Here is a 16,612-nt window from a genome sequence, read left to right as displayed (position 1 = left end):
CCACAGCCCGGAGACGGGCGGCCAGCGCTCCTGTGGCGTGGCAGGGCCGCCTGAGGGGCAGCCCGGAGCCGCGAGGGCCCGGCGGGGCGCTGCCGTGTCGCGTGAGGCGACAAACGGCCGGCACGCGGGCCCCGCCCGGCGCCGCCTCAAGGCGGGCGGACACAAAATGGCGGCCGGCGCTGAAGGGACCGTACCACTGCCCTGCGCGGGGGGCGCCGCGCGGGCCGTACCACTGCGGTGTGTGGGGGGGTCGGGCTGCACCACTGAGGGGGGGGCGCTGCTGCTCCCCCTCCCCCTGACTCCGCGCGCCCTTTGGCGCTCCCCGCCGCTTCCTCTTCCTGCCCCGCGCTGATTGGCTGTCCTGGGCGGCCCTCGCCTCGGCTGCCGGCGCTGGTTGGCCGCCGGCGCGCATGCTCCGCCCGAGGCGCCAGCCGGCCCCCATTGGCCGAAGCCGCGCGGCCAATCAGAGCTCGGCGCCCTCTCCGCGCGGACAGCCGGGGCGGGGCGGGGGGAGGACGGGGGAGCGTCCGCTTGAGGCCGCGCCGCGCTGATTGGACGAGCCGAGCGGCGAGCCGCGCTCCGATTGGAGGAGCGCCGGCCGGGTGGGCGGGCCCTCAGCGCGCCCCTCCCCTCCCCCCTCCTCCCCCTCCCGCTGCCGTGCCGCGAGGGGACGGGGGAGGGGAAAGGCCGCGACGTGAGCGCGCGACCCCGGCCGCCATTTTGTAGCGGAGCGGCGGAGCCCAGCGCACAGAGGCCGCGGCCCCGCGCCCCGCTCCGGCCCCAGGCGGCCCCCAGGTGAGGCCCGGCGGCGGGGGGGGGGCTTCGGGATCACCGGGGGCCGAGGCCGAGGCCGGGCCGGGCCCGGAGGGTGCGGGGCCGGGCGGCGGGGCCTCGGCCTGGCCCCGCGGTGCTGCCGCCCCGAGGCGCTGAGGGGCCGGGCCGGGGCTTCCCGGGCCGGGCCGCGGGAGCTGGGGCGGGGAGCGCCGCTGGGAGCCCCGGTGCCGGGGGGAGGCTCCCCGGGGGCACGGCCGAGCCGCGGCTCTGCGGGTTTCCGCCTCGCCTCCCGGCCCGCCGCCGCGGCGCTGGTGGTGGCAGGTGGAGCTGTGAGGGAGCTGTGAGGGCTGGGAGCCGCAGGTGCCCGGCCCGCCGTGAGCCCGGCCCGGCGGCACCTCCGCAGGGTCCGCGCTGCTGGGACCCGCCCGGGAGGGCAGGCAACGTGCGGGCGGCTGCAGCCCCGCGGCGGCAGCCCCGTGGGGGGGACCTCAGGGGAGAGCCTCGGCGCTGTGCTGCGGTTACGGGCGTGCCGTGCGGTCAGGCGGACGCGCGTGTGGGAGAAGTAGGGATACCGGCAGTGCGAAACATCAGCAGTTGGGCCATCCGACAGCCGCCGCCGTGTTGCAGGTAGCTCCGTTGCGGTCGTTGCTACTCGGGAGGAGCCCCGTGTTCTGTTGTACCGGCAGGGTAGCGAGCTGCCCTAACCACCAACAGACCGTCAACAACTTGTTTGGGCAGTCTTTGGCCTTTATTTACAACCGAACTGAGATAATATTAAAAAAATAAACAACAGAGCCAGATAGTTTATCTGTTGATGTCAGATGAGCTTAGGGGGTGTCTGCTTGTGAGTCCAACTTTTGAGAAGGAAGCATGACATCTGCTCTCGGTGGAGCTTGGCCTTTTTTTTTTTTTTAAAGTAGGTAACAAAACAGGCGTGACTCCTGACAAGTCATTCTTAGTGCACATAACTTAAGTGTTTCCTGTTTCTAAGGTAACTACATTGGCATTGACTTAAATTATAGGTGGGATAAGTCCAGGTGAGGTGACTCTTACAAACAGGAAGCAAACGTAGCTGGTAGTACGTAGACTTGTTCTTTCTTAAGTATTATTTTCTTAGTTTTTCTGTCCTTATGCTTTTAAGCATGCTGTTAACTACTGATCCTCTTGGCCTGGTTTCTCAAAGCCAAGCTCCTAGCAAGTTTGCCATCTCCCTGTCTTATTTTCAGACAAATATCTAATTCTTTGTTCTTCTACCGTAGTGCTCCTAGATATCTAACACGTTGTTAAGTCATGCTGAAGTAGCTGCTGCTGGTGTTTTAAACAGTGAGTACATGGAAGGGGAGTTATGCAGGCGTAACGTAGGAAACGTGGACTGTGACATTCTGTGACTCTGTGAACAGGCATCACGAAGTAGTGTAGGGAATTCTTACCACTGACATTCGTGGCTGAGGACACGGCCATTCTAGCCAGATTTGTCTTACGTTCTGTGGGTGTTGCAGTTCTGCTTTGCCTCTTTGAAGCAGTGTTGAACTGTTCTCAAAGTCTTCTCGGACGGTAAAGCAGCACAAAGCTTTTGAGCAGGTCCTTACCTCCAGTGGAAGCTTTATCCTGCAGTGTTTGACTGAAGGGGAAGTAGGAAGTCAGAGTTGCTTGGATGTTTGTAAACATTCCTCGCTGAGATGTGCCAATGCCTGAAGTTGCCATGTCATGATGCTTGCCTGATGTCTTTGAGGTAGGTTCCAGACCTGAAGCTTAGCTGGCCTTAACGTAGTGGCACAAACGTACGTGCTTAGCTCAAGCACTCTGTGGAAACTAAAATTAATGCGTCTGACCAGCATTAGTGGCTTCCAGTTGACTGGAATTGTGTGCAGTCTTCCAGTAAGTGGAATATTTGGGTGGTTCTGCTGTGTAAACACCTACGTTTGAGCCAGGCAAATTATTCCGTAGCTTATTTCACTCTTTGCTTGACTTACACCGTAAGGTTTTTCCCTGTAGATTTCAAAATGACATCCAGTAGTCTAACTTAACTGCAGCGGGATTCAAAACCCTCGTCCCCCCTTGGAGCACTTCTCACGTGAGGCTTCTGAGAGGCGTGCTGCTCTCCTGTGTGTTCTTTTGGTGCGTGGATTTGAAGAAGCGGGTAAGAGTCTGTGTTCTGGAGGACAAGTTTAGCGGTGGCACTTTTAGTGTGTTCTGTGTGATGTTTTGTGACAGGAGTTCAGAACCTAGGCAGTGACTGTGTTGCTGTTCTGTCACTTGTGCTCTTTTATCCTCCACGTGCAGTACATGTGGCCTAAAGTCTTTACAGCTCTTGAAACTAAGGGAGTGTAGTTACTTAGTTCTGCAAAAATAATATTAAAAAAAAAATCCAAAGTTTGGCTTAAAGTAATTTTAAAGTTACTTTCTTCATAAGGTTGTTTCTGAATGCGTGGAGGACTTCAGGTTTGTTCCCCTCATCCTCAGCAGTGAGGCGTAGTTACAACTAGAGATCTGCAGGAGGTTTTTGGCTGGAAGTGTTTTAGTCAAACCTGGCTACTGGTTACATAGTGATCTTCTTTCTTTTGAGCTTTGGGATTCTTGCCTTGAATTGTATCGTATTTATGATATAGTAACCTAGCAAGAGCTCTGCCCTGTTGAAGAGGGTCAGCTGAAGCTTCTCCCCTGCCAAATGTTGTGTGGATGGCCCATTGATTTCCTTAGAAAGTGTTCAGGCTTACAGCAAGTATTTTCTACCTCTTAAAAATCTGCTGTGTTGCACAATGTGAAATGGTAATGTTTTAATGTGTGAATAAGAGCTCCCGAGTCCTGTGTCTGATACTTTATTCCGTTACAGTGTGACAGGAGCTGTAATTGAAAGCTGCTGATTTTGTCAGCAAACTTAAATTTTTGGTCAAGTCTTTTTGGCCAAGGCTCAGATTTTCTGAACCTGTAAAGACGGCAAGTGTGCCCCGTGCACGGAGAGCTCCTTGAATTCCTGAGGGCCAGGGTAGGGAGGTTCATTCCCACTAAGAATATATGCATCTAAAAATAAAGTCTGCTTTGCATAGCATTCATAGCTTCCTTAATCAGCGCTGCAGAAATTGAAGTTTAGCCTCGTGTTGAGCAGCCAGGGAGCTACCTGTATGCGCTTCTGCTTTCCTGGCAGCTCTCCCTTACTCGGAGTTGTGTGCGCTACGGTAAGGTAGGTTGCTCAAAACTTTGAGATGCTGTCGGTCTGGTGCTGAGAGAGCTGCAGGCTGGTCGGGTATTGGGATACAGCCCACAGAAGCTGTGTGTTTACGGCGTAAATAGGAAGCTACCTCCCTCAGCTACCCCGTGGCGCTGCCAGACTTTGTGATTACCAGGAATGGTGGTTGTGCCTCCGCGGGATCGCAGCACGCAGGGTTGGTGGTCTCTGCTTTTCTTGGAGGAGAACGGTTTGCTGCCCAGCTCCAGGGCTTAAACGCTTCATTTGGGGTGGGGTAGGTGCGATGCTGTGCTGTTTGCTTCAGTCTGAGGAACAATACCCAGAGAAATGTTTGGGTTTTTTTGCTCTGAAACTTCAGTTACTGTTGTCAGAGTGACCGAGTTGGAGCTCTGGTGTGGGTCCTGTTCTTGAGCCTGTACCAGGCTGTTGCTGAAATCGAGTGCCCTGACAGGGACTGGGTTCCCCGTGCTAGCTGCTTGTGGTGCTTGGTGGGCTGTACAGGTGCAAGTACCGTGGCTTTGGTGCTCTTTGTTTTTGAACAGATACTTTCAGAAGCTTTAGGTTGGTCCGGTATGTTAAACCTTGCTTGTGAGATCTGCTTGGACAGCGTGTACCTGCAGTGCCCAGTGGTACTTTTTAAAGTTACTATTTAGTCCAGGGATGCTTTCTAAAACTAAGTTGTTATTTACAGAAAACAGTCAGGTACTGTCCTACTGGGAAACCTGGTAACTTGTGTGCCCACCCCCCTTCATACAAAACTTTTAGAGTTAAAAACCTGTAGGTAAAAGTAGGGAGTGAGCCTGCCAGATGTACACAAATAAGAACTGAAAGTTTTCTTGCTGCAGTTTTAAACGTGTTACGAAATTCTTTTGTAACACTACTAGCTTGTCTTTGAAATCTTAAAGAAGGTGTTCAATGTTAGTTTGAAAAAATTTGTCATAAGACCTAGGGGTTTTTTGCATAGGTGGGATCTTCTGCAGCTTCTAGGAATACGCAGGGGTTTCTGTGGCATAAGATAAGCCGGCTAACTTTTTTCCTTAAAAAAAATCGGAAGACTCTTCATCCCCCGTGACAGAATTTGTTGTTCCTGATGGTTTTTGTTGTCTGTGGATGAAGAGGAGCACGCTTCCCCCCAAGGTGCCACGTGTAAACTCGCTAGTCCTTCCGAGAAGCACCTTGCTGCCGCTGAAGCTACACCCTGTGCGTGTCCTTCCCAGTACGGTAGGAGAAAATGGTTAAAAGTACAGGCAGGTGTTAAGTAACAGCTCCGAGTGCGAGTGAATGCCGTGTGAGGGATGAGGAGGGCCCTGAGTGCTGCCCGTTCCCAGCACAGCCCTTTCCCCTCGCCTCGTGCAGGGCTCGCTGCCCTGCCCCAGCAGCAGCACGGCTGTCGGGCTGATGCCTCACCTGCCCGATCCAGCAGGGCAGGGGTACTGAAGTCGTGTGCTGGGGGTTCGGCCGTGCAACCAGGGCACAAAGAAATAGTTCTTATTCAAAATGGGCATCTTCAGACTCCTGGCAAGAAGCCTGGTGACCTTTGGATCTTGATCGAGCACATCTTCACAACAGTGACTCTCCAGCGTGCTTCCAGCCCTGACAAATTGCAGAGCTGCTTCCCAGAGCAGCTTCCAGCTTCCTCTGAGCCTCCTCCGACTGTTGGCTGTGCAGGACTCGCTTTGGGATGCGATTTTTATCGCGTTGGCAATCTGTAATTTAACAGACGAGATGTCAAGTGCCAAGTTCTGTGTTCTCAGAGAAATTTATTAAGCTGGCAAGCTCTGCTGTTCTCGCTCGCTGGAAAGCTGTTTCCGTGTAAGCCAAATGTTAGGGTTAGTTTATTGCAGCTCTCGGCGCGTGTTGCTCATTCACAATCCCTTGTTTTGGTGCAGGCGGCTGAGTGCGATGCTACTTTGAGAGCAGCGAGGGAAAATATCGCAGAAGTGGTTGAAAAGCGTGCTTTTCCTATAAACTTGTGATTGTTGCCTTGACTGATTGTGACCCCCGATTGTTGCTGTGTGGTGTCTCATTTATTATGCATCTCGTTTTCTCCTTTCTCGCAGTGCTGAAAGGGTGGGCATTCTGACTCTCTGCTAGCTCCTTCAGGCTGGCAGAACGCAGAAACGAATAAATGTGGCCGGGGAGCGTGAAAACAGCAAAGCTGGTGTTGTGAAAACTTAATAATGCTGCTTCTTCCTTGTAGACATAGTTACATTGAACAGTTTACATAAGTTAAGCCATCAAAAATGTCTGTATTCTCAACATCTTTGGTAAACCAGAGTTTTCCTGTTCCGAAGGAAAGGAAAGCAAAAAAGAAAAGGCCCTTAGGCATAACGCTGAGTTTTTTGTTTTGTTTCCACCGCGTGGTGTTCTGCCGGAAATAAAAACATGCAGAGAAACCATGAGCTTTTTAGTATTATGTAAATATTTTAAAGGTTTTTTAATTAAAAAAAAAAAAAAGAAAAACATATTTTAACTGATAGTGATCCGCGACGAGGTAACAGCAGTGCCTGGAGCACAGCTGTAAAGTTGCTACAGAACTTGAAGCTAATGCAGTTTTTGTCTTTCAGGTGCCATGTTTCAGAACAGAGGAAGACAACTGAGGAAGAAGAGCTGAAGAAAGTAACACAACCAGATACAGGCTAATTGGGGGAAAAAAAATTAACCTGTCTCTGAGGTGACTAAAGGGGAATAATGGTGATTTTGCGCCGGGCTCGGCCGCCTGCTTCCGCCCCAACCAGCAATGAATCTTGACTCGCTCTCGCTGGCCTTGTCTCAAATCAGCTACCTGGTGGACAATTTAACCAAGAAAAACTACCGAGCCAGCCAGCAGGAAATACAGCATGTAAGTAACTAACGATGCTGCGGAAGAAATCTTGGGAAGAAGCAATGGGAATGTCGGATGGAGTTTCTCTCTTCTCGCGCACGTTTCTGTACCGCGATACCAAGAACCGCAGCTCGCTTCTCCGAGGTGTTCCTGTTGGTTTCACTTGCCGAGTGGTGGAATACAGCAGCAGTCATCCTTCAGAGCTGAGACCAGGATAACTTAGTGGTAGCATGTTAGGATTAGCTCCTGCTCTTGGAGTATGGTGTACAAAGCTTCCCTGAACTCCTTCAGGTTAAAGTTTTCAACTTTGGAAGTTCCCTAAGAACATAGTTGGGTGGCAGAGGGTTGGAACCACACACATTTACTGTTCAAAGTTGTTGCACTGAAAGAATAGTTCATCTGAATACTTTTGCTTGCTTTGGATGGAAGTTTTTTGCTCCTTACCCTCTCCAAAGGAGTGTGGCACGCTGGTGGAGCCAAGGGAACTGTGTCGGCCCTGGTTTTTCAAAAGGCAGGCAGGGTAGTTGTGTATTGAAACCAAGAAAGATCCAAAATCCGAGCGAGAATTGTGGTTCAGCTGACCTTTTTAAAAATAGCCCTGACTTGCAGGATGGGCTGAAAACCATTATCGGGGCAGAGTACTCAGGAGGAAGTGAATGCTACCGAGCCAGTTTTAGAAACTAGTTTAGTTCAGTTCCCAGCAGGCAGCTGGGCTGCTTACACTATTTTTTTTTCTTACGCCGGTGCAGTCCGATAGCGATTTGAATGAAATTTGGAGGCCAAAGGGTGTAAGCAGAGTCCGTTTCTGTAACAACGGACTTGTTTAAAAGCGTGTTTATGGCTTCCCCTAAGGTGAGGGGGGCGATGCCTGCAGTTCTCAGTGCTGCTACTTCACATGATCTCACGGGCCATGGGAATGGAACCGATCTTCTGCAACTCCTGTACAGCTGGCATGTTTTTGCAAGTTCGGCACTTGCAAGGGTGTGAGATCCTGCTGTCCTCTAAGCGAGCGCTGGTGTCAGCGGCGAGGCGTGACTGAGCTGTAACTTGCAGATTTGACGTGGAAACTTAGGGCAAGCACAATAAGCATCTAGGTCTGAGAGGCGACGCGGTCCGTCTTCTTTTCAGCTGGCGTGCAGCTCTCTGAGATGGGGACAGGTCGTTCCTTGTTTTTCACCCCAGCCCTCTTGCTGTGCTGAGAGACCGCGAGCTAGTCAGCGGGAAGGCTGTATTGAGTATAGCTGATTATAACACAGATCTAGGATTTCAAAACTAAATTCCTACAACCTCCTTGATCCCCGGTGTTTAACTTGCTGGTATCGCTTTACTTTTGTGGTTCCTTGTGCAATTTTGCCTTAGATAGTTGGAGGTTATGTGTACGTGCTTTAACTGTCTTTGTCTCGCAGTACGCTGCCTGGTGTAAATTTTTGGCATAACTCAATTTTACAAAGTTCGTGTCTAAGCATACAGACTGGAAAGGCATGCTTGGAGCTGTTCCTTTCACAACTGATTAGTGAGAAAGGCCTCTGATCTCGAGCTCCTGGCTTTATTCCAGCTTGCACTTCTGACCAAAATGACAGGTTTGAATCCATCACTAGTGAGTGTAACTGTGGCAAAGCTCGAGCAATTGATTTTTGCTTTAATGTGCTTTCAGTCATCATTTAACATACGTGATGCTTTAAGACTGCTTTAAAAAAATGAACGTATATTTAAGAAAAGAGTCTCCTATATATTTGTCAGAAGGATGAATTCTAAAGAACAGCTTCCTCTGAAACGGGTTTTGTGGTTTCCTTTTTCCTGAATCAGTGGTAAGGAGAGCCTGACTGGAGAGCAGGGAAGGGCTTTGCGGACGTTCATCTAGGAAAGCAAAGCCGTCTGCGTTCAGCTGAGTAGAGCTGAAAAGCAGAGTTATTTCTGGGCTAAGCCTGTGTTTGCCTAAACAAAATCCAACTTGTCTCTGTATGTTAAATCCGAGTATGGGTGGTTCGAGCTTTATCCTGAATCGCAGAGCAGCTGGGGTGGGCAGGGACCTCCTGGTGTCACCCGGTGGCACCCTGCTCCAGCAGGGCCACCCGGAAGGCGTCAGGTGCCTCAGCCTCTTCCGTGCAGGCAGATTCCCTGCCCCGAACAGCACCGTGATGTTGGAGTAGCAGCTATGGGCCACCAGACTGTGCTCCTCTGAGTCTTTTGGAGGGCGCAGTAGTGTTAGCACTCAAGCTTCATCCTCTGTAACTGTTAGGGAAAGAGCACTGGCAGTCCTGCTGCCTGTAGATGAAAACTGAGCTCGGTTTCGCAGTTGCCAGAAGCAGGTGGGTTTCTTGTAAGAGCTGGGTACTGGCGTGCTCAAGGCCTCTAAAAAGCAGAGGGCCAACTCCAGGGCTGCTTTTGTCAGAAGGCTGATACCTAGAATATCGTGGATGTAGTTGGAAATAAGCTACGGAACTAACTAGGAAGTAAATGTGTACTCGACTCAGATTCGTGACGTGGTGCAGACAAATGCTTTACCCTTTTCCTGAAGAAGTGCCAGGCTTCTGCTTTATTAGAGTAACGTGCTGCTGCTGTTGAACTGCTGTCATGAAACAGGAGTTCTGCTGTAACCTTCGGTGTTTAGCAGCAAACAAGCTGCGGCAGCTGTTCTTCCTAGGGCAGCCAGTCTTCAGAGATGACTTTATGAAACAGGTACGCTGTCTTGGAGATTTGTAGGAAGGCTGCCAAACTAAGGGTTCTTTCAGCTCTTCCTACAGGAAAACTAGCAGTTCTGATTCTGATTCCTGGAAGAACTTTTGCATAAGTGTAGTGAGTTGAAAAGTGCTACGCTGCACTTCCAGCCTTCGCTTTCCCCCACCGTGTGTTATATTTTCAAATGCATAACCTTCAGAAGTTGCTCCTAAACAAGGCAGCAATCTAATTCTGATGCAGAGATGTTGTGCTGATAGCTTCAGTGTGTGCAGTTTTCTTCGGCGTCCATCTGCTTTCGTGAATTCATCTTGGTTATAGCACCAAGTAGCTCATAGGAGATTGATCCAGTTTCATGCCAGTCTGGTTACCATCTCTCAATCTACATATTTAATTGGAGTTGTTTAAGCAAATCGCTTGTTTTCTGAAGCCTCAGCTCACTCACAGAACTTGCTGTCAGTTCTGTTGTGCTGCCTTTTGCATGAATGCGAGCATCTTCCCCCTTAATCCAGGGGGGTGGCTGCCACTCAGGACAGCGCTGTCAGCTAACTGAAGCGGGCTGTTTGCTCCAGGCCGATGTATCACGAGCGTGTATGTTGTAGCCCCTGGTCATGATGCAGAGCTATCTCCAACTCGGATGTTCCTTCCCAGCAGAACAAAACTTGGCAGCTCCTGGAGTGAGCAGCCTGTGAGGGAAGGGGAAGTACGGGGTCAGATAACGATAGAGGAATTGAGCGGAGCCGTCGGAGAAGCTGAAGCGGATGCAGCCTGAAGCAACGCTGTCTGGCCCTTTGCACAAAGAAGCCACCAGCAGACGAGGATGTTTGTGGCAGGGTGCAGCCCTGAACTTGGTGGAGGAAGTCACAGCGCAGGGCAGAGCTGCTGGGGCGTGCTTCCACATGTTGTGGAAACAATGGCCAAATTTTGCTGGTAGATGGAGGTTGGGTTTGATGTTAGCTGCTGTTATTTGGACAAATAAAGCAAGTTACTGGTGTTGGAGTGACTTGAACCTTCTGCCGCTCTAGGTTCTACTGAAAACGAGTGATGCTGTGCAGTTAGGTGAGGCTTAAAGAATTGAATGCAGGCTGAAACAGCCTGAAGGTGCTTCAGGCAGCAAGCTGATGAGCTGATCTGTACCCAGGAGTTAAACTAAAGGCAAATCGCAGGGCACACTAACACAAACAGAGTAGTGTTACTAAGATTTAATAATGAGTAATAGATGTTGAAACTAACAAATGTGAATCATCTATTTAGACCGAGCTGTGAAGTTTGGCTGAATGAGCTCTAAGGACAGGGGAAATGTCACGTGCTGAGTGCTTGCGGCCCAGAAATTTTATTTTAAAGTTTGTTAATGAACAAATGGGAAATTAATTTTTTTTATATGGCAGGAAACACTGTATAGTATTTCATTTTTGTCTAAAAAGGGTCTGGAGTAGTAGTGGCAGTCAGTCATGACCAGGAGACAAGGTAGAAGCTGTCTGCAAGCTGAAGGAAGGTTCCCTACAGCCTCCTGTCTGGGAGAAATGCCCGATATGTAGGTATAGCACACAGATGCGGGCTGTCTCAGGGCTCTGCTCTTGTACACTGAGGCACAGAAGAGGTAGGAAAAATATGGGGGAAAGCAGGACCTTGGCACCATGTGGATTCTGGGCTGCTTTAGTGGCAGAGAAGCATAAAATTGTCCTCTAGTGACTTGAAAACCCCCTCCCTTAATGCTTCTGTAAGAACCCTACCTGTGAAATGCATGGCTTCTCTCAAAGTGATGTGTGCCTAGATTGTTTTCCTATCTTTTTATGGTTTTCATTTGCAAATAGGTTTAATGACTTGTTTTCTAGGTTACTAATTAAAAGGGAAACATTTTCAATTGTTGAAACTCCACATGTATTAAGCACTCAAAGTACTGCTCTATCCACAGTGCTAGTCCCAGATCATGCTCTCTAATGACAGTTTGTTACCAAGTTGTTTTTTGGATGCTTTTTTTCCAGATTGTGAACAGGCACGGTCCCGAGGCAGACAGGCATTTACTACGCTGTCTATTCTCGCACGTGGATTTCAGTGGCGATGGTAAAAGCAGTGGCAAAGATTTCCATCAGGTAAAGTTTGCGCTGAGGCAGCTGCTTGTTAATGTTGCTTGTTATCAAATCCTGTTGCAGATATTTCTATTTTTAGCACAAAGGGAGGTTGGAGATAGTAGCTTCAAGCAAAATACTGCTATGACGTTGGGCTTTTCAACTGGAAGCAGCTCTTGCTAGTCCTCTAGTCTGAGGGCAGTAAATTGTTGCTATCTGACTCTTAAAATACCTTGATCTGGAAAAGCAGCTGAAGTACAATTGCTCTTTTCACCACATACAGTGCTCTACTTTGAAAGCCTGTATTTGTCTCCTGAAAACTTTGTCCCAGTCCACTAACTGGTTCGTCTGGTGTTGGGTTGTGTTTTTCGTCCTTAAGCAATGTTGGCACAGACTTTTTAGCTCACAAATAAGAACCAAATATTCTTAGATCCTCTACTGCATGTGTGTGAGGTTGCTTACAGAAAATGAAATGTTGTGTGTTTGCAAATCAGTTTTCTTTGCCATTTTATGCAAATGTTTGGTCACTTTCTTAATCTTAGAGGGAAAACCAAACAAAACCTTAAGTAAACTTGACTGAAAGGAAACTAGTTAGATGAGTGCTGGTGAGAATTTAGGCACTTGCAAGACTTAAAGGTTTCCTATATTTAGTACTACTGCATTTAGTGAAAAGAAGCAGCTTTATTGTCTTGTTCTGTGTTGAAACAATATGAATGTTCAAGTTTTGTTCTTTCCAGACTCAATTTCTGATCCAGGAGTGTGCGTCGCTGATTACGAAACCAAACTTTATCTCGACGCTGTCCTACGCCATTGACAATCCCTTGCACTATCAGAAGGTCTGTATGCTTGTTGAAAAGGATCCTCCTGTTTTTCCCTTGTGTTTTTCCTATTTTTTTTTTTAGGCTAAGATCACTTGTGTTAAAGTCTTCAAAAATTGAGCTTGCATGCAAGTTCTGTTTTGTTAAACTGAGCTAGTTACTCAGTCACTCAGAATAACTAAAAACTAATTTTAAAAGCTTAATCTAATGTTAGTACCTGATGGCTTGTTTCTGGCAGACAGTACCAAAATAAATGATCAGTGCTCCTGTGTTTCTTTCAGTATGAAAGCCGTGATGGAGGTTTAATGCTGAAATAGATTAATAGAGGGATATGTGGAATAAACTTTTAGTCTAGACGTATCCAAAAATAGTTCTAGAGATGCTTAGTTTACCAATATAGGCTTTGTGTTAACTTACAGTAGAGCAGTTACTAAAATTAAAGACCTTTAAATGGGCTGTAGTTTTCCTGCCGCATGACAAATGAGACTAATCATGTAATCAGCTCTCTTTAACTCTTCTTACCTTTTTCAGAGTCTAAAGCCTTCACCCCATTTATTTGCCCAATTGAGTAAAGTCATCAAATTAAGTAAAGTTCAAGAGGTAGGTGTACATCTTATTTCCAAAATATTTCAATGTTTTATGACTGAGCTTGTTGGAAAGGATGAAGTCCCCTTACTGTGATGTTTGTTTTTATTGTTTGCAGGTGATATTTGGTCTCGCTTTACTGAACTCTTTCAGCTCAGATCTACGAGGTTTTGGTAAGTAAAGCTTCCAAACTATTGTAGCAAGAACATCTTTTTTCTTTGTAAGCAGTGGACTTTCGAGGTGGATAGATGTTTGCGTGCATCACCTTGCAATCAGGGGAGCTACTGAAGTCTAAGAGCATTTCGAGAGAGGCAATAGGTAGCTTGGTCATCTTGTCTTATGAAGGTGGGGGTCCCTTCCATGAATGTCGTGCTAGATGATGAATTAAGTTGAGATACTGTAATATCTTACCTTTTAGCTGTCCACTAATACTGAGCTCAGGGGTATGGATTGTGAGGTTTCTATTTAAATCAGAACTCTTGCAGCTTGTGGTAAACATACGCTGGGTAAGAGAATGGTACTTAAGCTAAAAATGAGTCTTCATCTTGAAAAGATATTTCAGGTTTTGACTTGAGTCTATTTTGTGTTCAAAAGCTGCCCAGTTCATCAAACAGAAACTCCCGGATCTTTTGCGCTCTTACATTGACGCGGACGTCAGTGGAAATCAAGAAGGTGGCTTCCAAGATATTGCAATAGAGGTCCTGCACCTTCTCCTCTCCCATCTCCTTTTTGGGCAGAAGGGAGCATTTGGGGTGGGACAGGAACAAATTGACGCTTTCCTCAAAACATTACGTAGAGGTAAGTGTGGTGTTTTTCTGGATGCCTGACTAAATGCAGATTTTGAGATAGGCTTTTATAACGTGCAGTCAGTGTAGACTGCTGAAATGGGGGGGTGAGGTAGAACTCACTAAATCTTCACAACAAAACTGACAGAAAAATACTACTATTCTAATATCTGTTTTAGCATATTTCTCTTTCAGTGAGCAGTAGCATGAGACAACCTCAAGGCTTTTTTTTGAAAAGTGTTTTGATAAATAAGCAAAATAAATAAAGGGAATAAGCTAGTGTGTTTGCTTGTGTGGGATGTCACGATTCTAACTGAAGCAACACATGCAGTGTAGTTGAAAAACTTGAGCTCTTTACATGGAGAGGAACATGCATTAAAATCCACATATTTGAAAGGGTAAGTGCTAGGTTGTTTATATCGGGTGCAGATCTACGAGGAAATATTAGCAGAACAAAGGAAGTGGTTTTGAATAAAAATAGTTAATTTCCTGGAATCCACCATGGTCCGTGTGTGGTGGCAGGGGACGCTGTCAGTGGGCTATGAACTGGTAGTCTCTTCCTTTCCAAAATAAAAGTTTGCTGTAAACCCTTCAGAAGGAGGACTTGGACTCAGAAGCCAACTGCATTTAACACAACACATGGCTTGGTTCTGCCCAGGCCTCAAGGATGTCACCCTTTGTGCAAAAGCAGAATGTTTCTTCTGTATGCTTAGGTGTAACTTCTTAGATCATGCTTGCTTTAATGCTGATTAGTGTTTAGCTTCTATTATTCCTCTCGCTTTGCTTTGGGAAATTGGGAATTCTTCTCTGAATGGCCCCAAAGGGTATGGAGGCGTTACGCATCATCTTAAAGATAGTGCTGCATAAGGAAGGCCTGCCCATAAGCTGTCTTTACTCTGCTGCATTCCACTGCAAGTAAAACTCCTGCCCACACCTCTGATTTTCTCAGGACTGTATCTCCCTTAAACTTGTCTTCCCTGAAAGGAAGAAAGGAGTATTCTGTCCTTCCATCCCCAAGTTTCACACTTAGATTGCTGGACTTCTTAGGCTGAGCACTCAGTAGCAGCTCCTTTGTTTCCTAATACTTCCTGATTTGGAGGAGAGCCTTGCTTTACTGCTAGATTGTTTCCTGCTCTGTGTTTTTTTGGATGACTGCTGTTAGTGACAATCTAGTTGTAAACTTACCACTTTTGCTGCTAGCCTTTTTTGGCAGCTGCGGTGTGAACCTGTGCTAAGGTAGCCTATTTTACATTCTTGTTCTCTAGGAATATGTAAGTGCCAGTAGGGAACTGGTAGGTGGGATGGAGAAATGCTCTATGAGTGCCCTCCGGATATCTGTAGCAGCAGGGAAACTCTACTACAGCACTCAAGTTATTTTGAATAGTGACTTGCATGTGAGTGGTGTTCTGGGTTTTTGACACTGACTTTGTTTTTGTTCCTCTCACCCTCAGATTTTCCCCAGGAGCGTTGTCCTGTGGTGCTTGCACCACTTCTATACCCTGAAAAACGGGACATTCTAATGGACAGGATCCTGCCTGATTCTGGAGGGATAGCCAAAACAATGATGGAGAGTTCTCTGGCAGACTTCATGCAAGAAGTTGGCTATGGCTTTTGTACAAGGTTTGTAGGAAAACCCAATTTCTTACATGGAATCGATCATCTTGGGTGGTGGTGGTTTTCTTTCTCTTCTTGAGACAAAAGGTAAAGAAAAAGAACACTTTAAGTACTAAAATAACTAGAAGTATTATGAGGTTATCTGTTTTGATTCCTGTTTTGTGTCTTGCTTCTAGCATGTATAGTGTTTTTGTTGAAATTGCATATGATTTTGTCATGGTAAGGAATGTTAGCTAAAGGTATTCACCTTCCTTGGGAAGGTTTGATAAGGGTTTGACCAGTATCCTTTTTTATAGAAACAGAATGGCTAGATAGGCATAAATTCAAACGAAATCCTACTAGATCTGTAGGAGAACTCTATTTTTGTGACAGACTCCTGTTAGTTCACTGTCCACATGAAACGGATTAGAGAAGAACTGAAGATGATGATCTCTCTTCAAGAGAGCTGACCAACAGCAGCTTTCTGTTTGTGTTAGATTGTGATGGGTGTGGTACACTTCATAATAGAGATTATTTGAAGCTGTAGGATATAATTATGACAATGAGTTGCTGGTGATAAAGCAGAGTATCCCGATATCATCTTCAGTCTGTGCCTGCTTAGGCTTATTTTTGATAAAAACACAGCTGTCTTAAACTTCCCCTGGATTTGTGTGTGTATTTGTAGAAATACTTCACCCACATCCTCACGACAGTATTCCATGTTCTTGCTATCTGCCCCTACTCTGAAATGTTGTATATGCAGTTCTGTTAACTGGACTTGCTTGTGCTGCATGAAATGGGCTGTCATGTACAGAGCTGTGTGGACTTGCTGGGAGTGGCATGAGCAGTACTGTACATCTTTGCACCTAACACAAATATTCTGTTACATAGATTATATACACGTGTGAATTGGAATTATCACCAGAAAAGTAGAAGCAGCTGGACCTAAGCTAGACTTCTAGTGAAGAGTTAATTAGAATATATTAAAAGCTTTCATACTGTGTATGTTATCTTTTCAAAAACTGAATTGGGTTTATTGATGCAGTTCTTAGGGATCAAGGAGAGTTCTCTGATACCTAGTTCTGATAGCAGGAGACTGCAAATGTGTGACCAGTTTTGACTTAGGCTTAGCCCTCGGTTTGAACCTAACATTTCTTAAGGGAAGATTCACTTAAGAAGCATAAGCTAGGAGAAATGAATGATTTTGTGTTCTGGAAGACTTTGGACTGTGCTGAGGAGGTGATCAGGTCTCAAAGATAGTATTAGCTAAGTTTCTGTTGGTGTGGTGGAATACAGACACA

At 47.1% G+C, this 16,612-nt stretch overlaps 1 protein-coding gene across 9 annotated transcripts in view; it reads left to right on the top strand.

Moving 5' to 3' along the window:
- Nucleotides 1–640: 640 nt before the first annotated feature.
- CNOT1 (CCR4-NOT transcription complex subunit 1) overlaps nt 641–16,612 on the top strand; it is a 60,011-nt gene continuing 44,039 nt past the window's right edge. For 6 of the 9 annotated variants that reach the window (XM_080552600.1, XM_080552599.1, XM_080552595.1 and 3 more), the window contains exons 1-8: nt 641–795; nt 6,529–6,803; nt 11,447–11,554; nt 12,268–12,366; nt 12,880–12,948; nt 13,052–13,106; nt 13,528–13,731; nt 15,170–15,338. In XM_080552600.1, the coding sequence (XP_080408726.1) occupies nt 6,702–6,803; nt 11,447–11,554; nt 12,268–12,366; nt 12,880–12,948; nt 13,052–13,106; nt 13,528–13,731; nt 15,170–15,338 (806 nt within the window). In that variant the 5' untranslated portion in view covers nt 641–795; nt 6,529–6,701. The remainder of the gene's footprint in view (nt 796–6,528; nt 6,804–11,446; nt 11,555–12,267; nt 12,367–12,879; nt 12,949–13,051; nt 13,107–13,527; nt 13,732–15,169; nt 15,339–16,612) is intronic. The other 3 variants (XM_080552597.1, XM_080552598.1, XM_080552596.1) reach the window with 1 other exon arrangement.

This window comes from Anser brachyrhynchus (genome assembly GCF_964034855.1).
Source record: "Anser brachyrhynchus genome assembly, chromosome: 12".
Taxonomy (NCBI): Eukaryota; Metazoa; Chordata; class Aves; order Anseriformes; family Anatidae; genus Anser; species Anser brachyrhynchus.
This window is presented reverse-complemented; position numbering and strand designations above follow the sequence as displayed.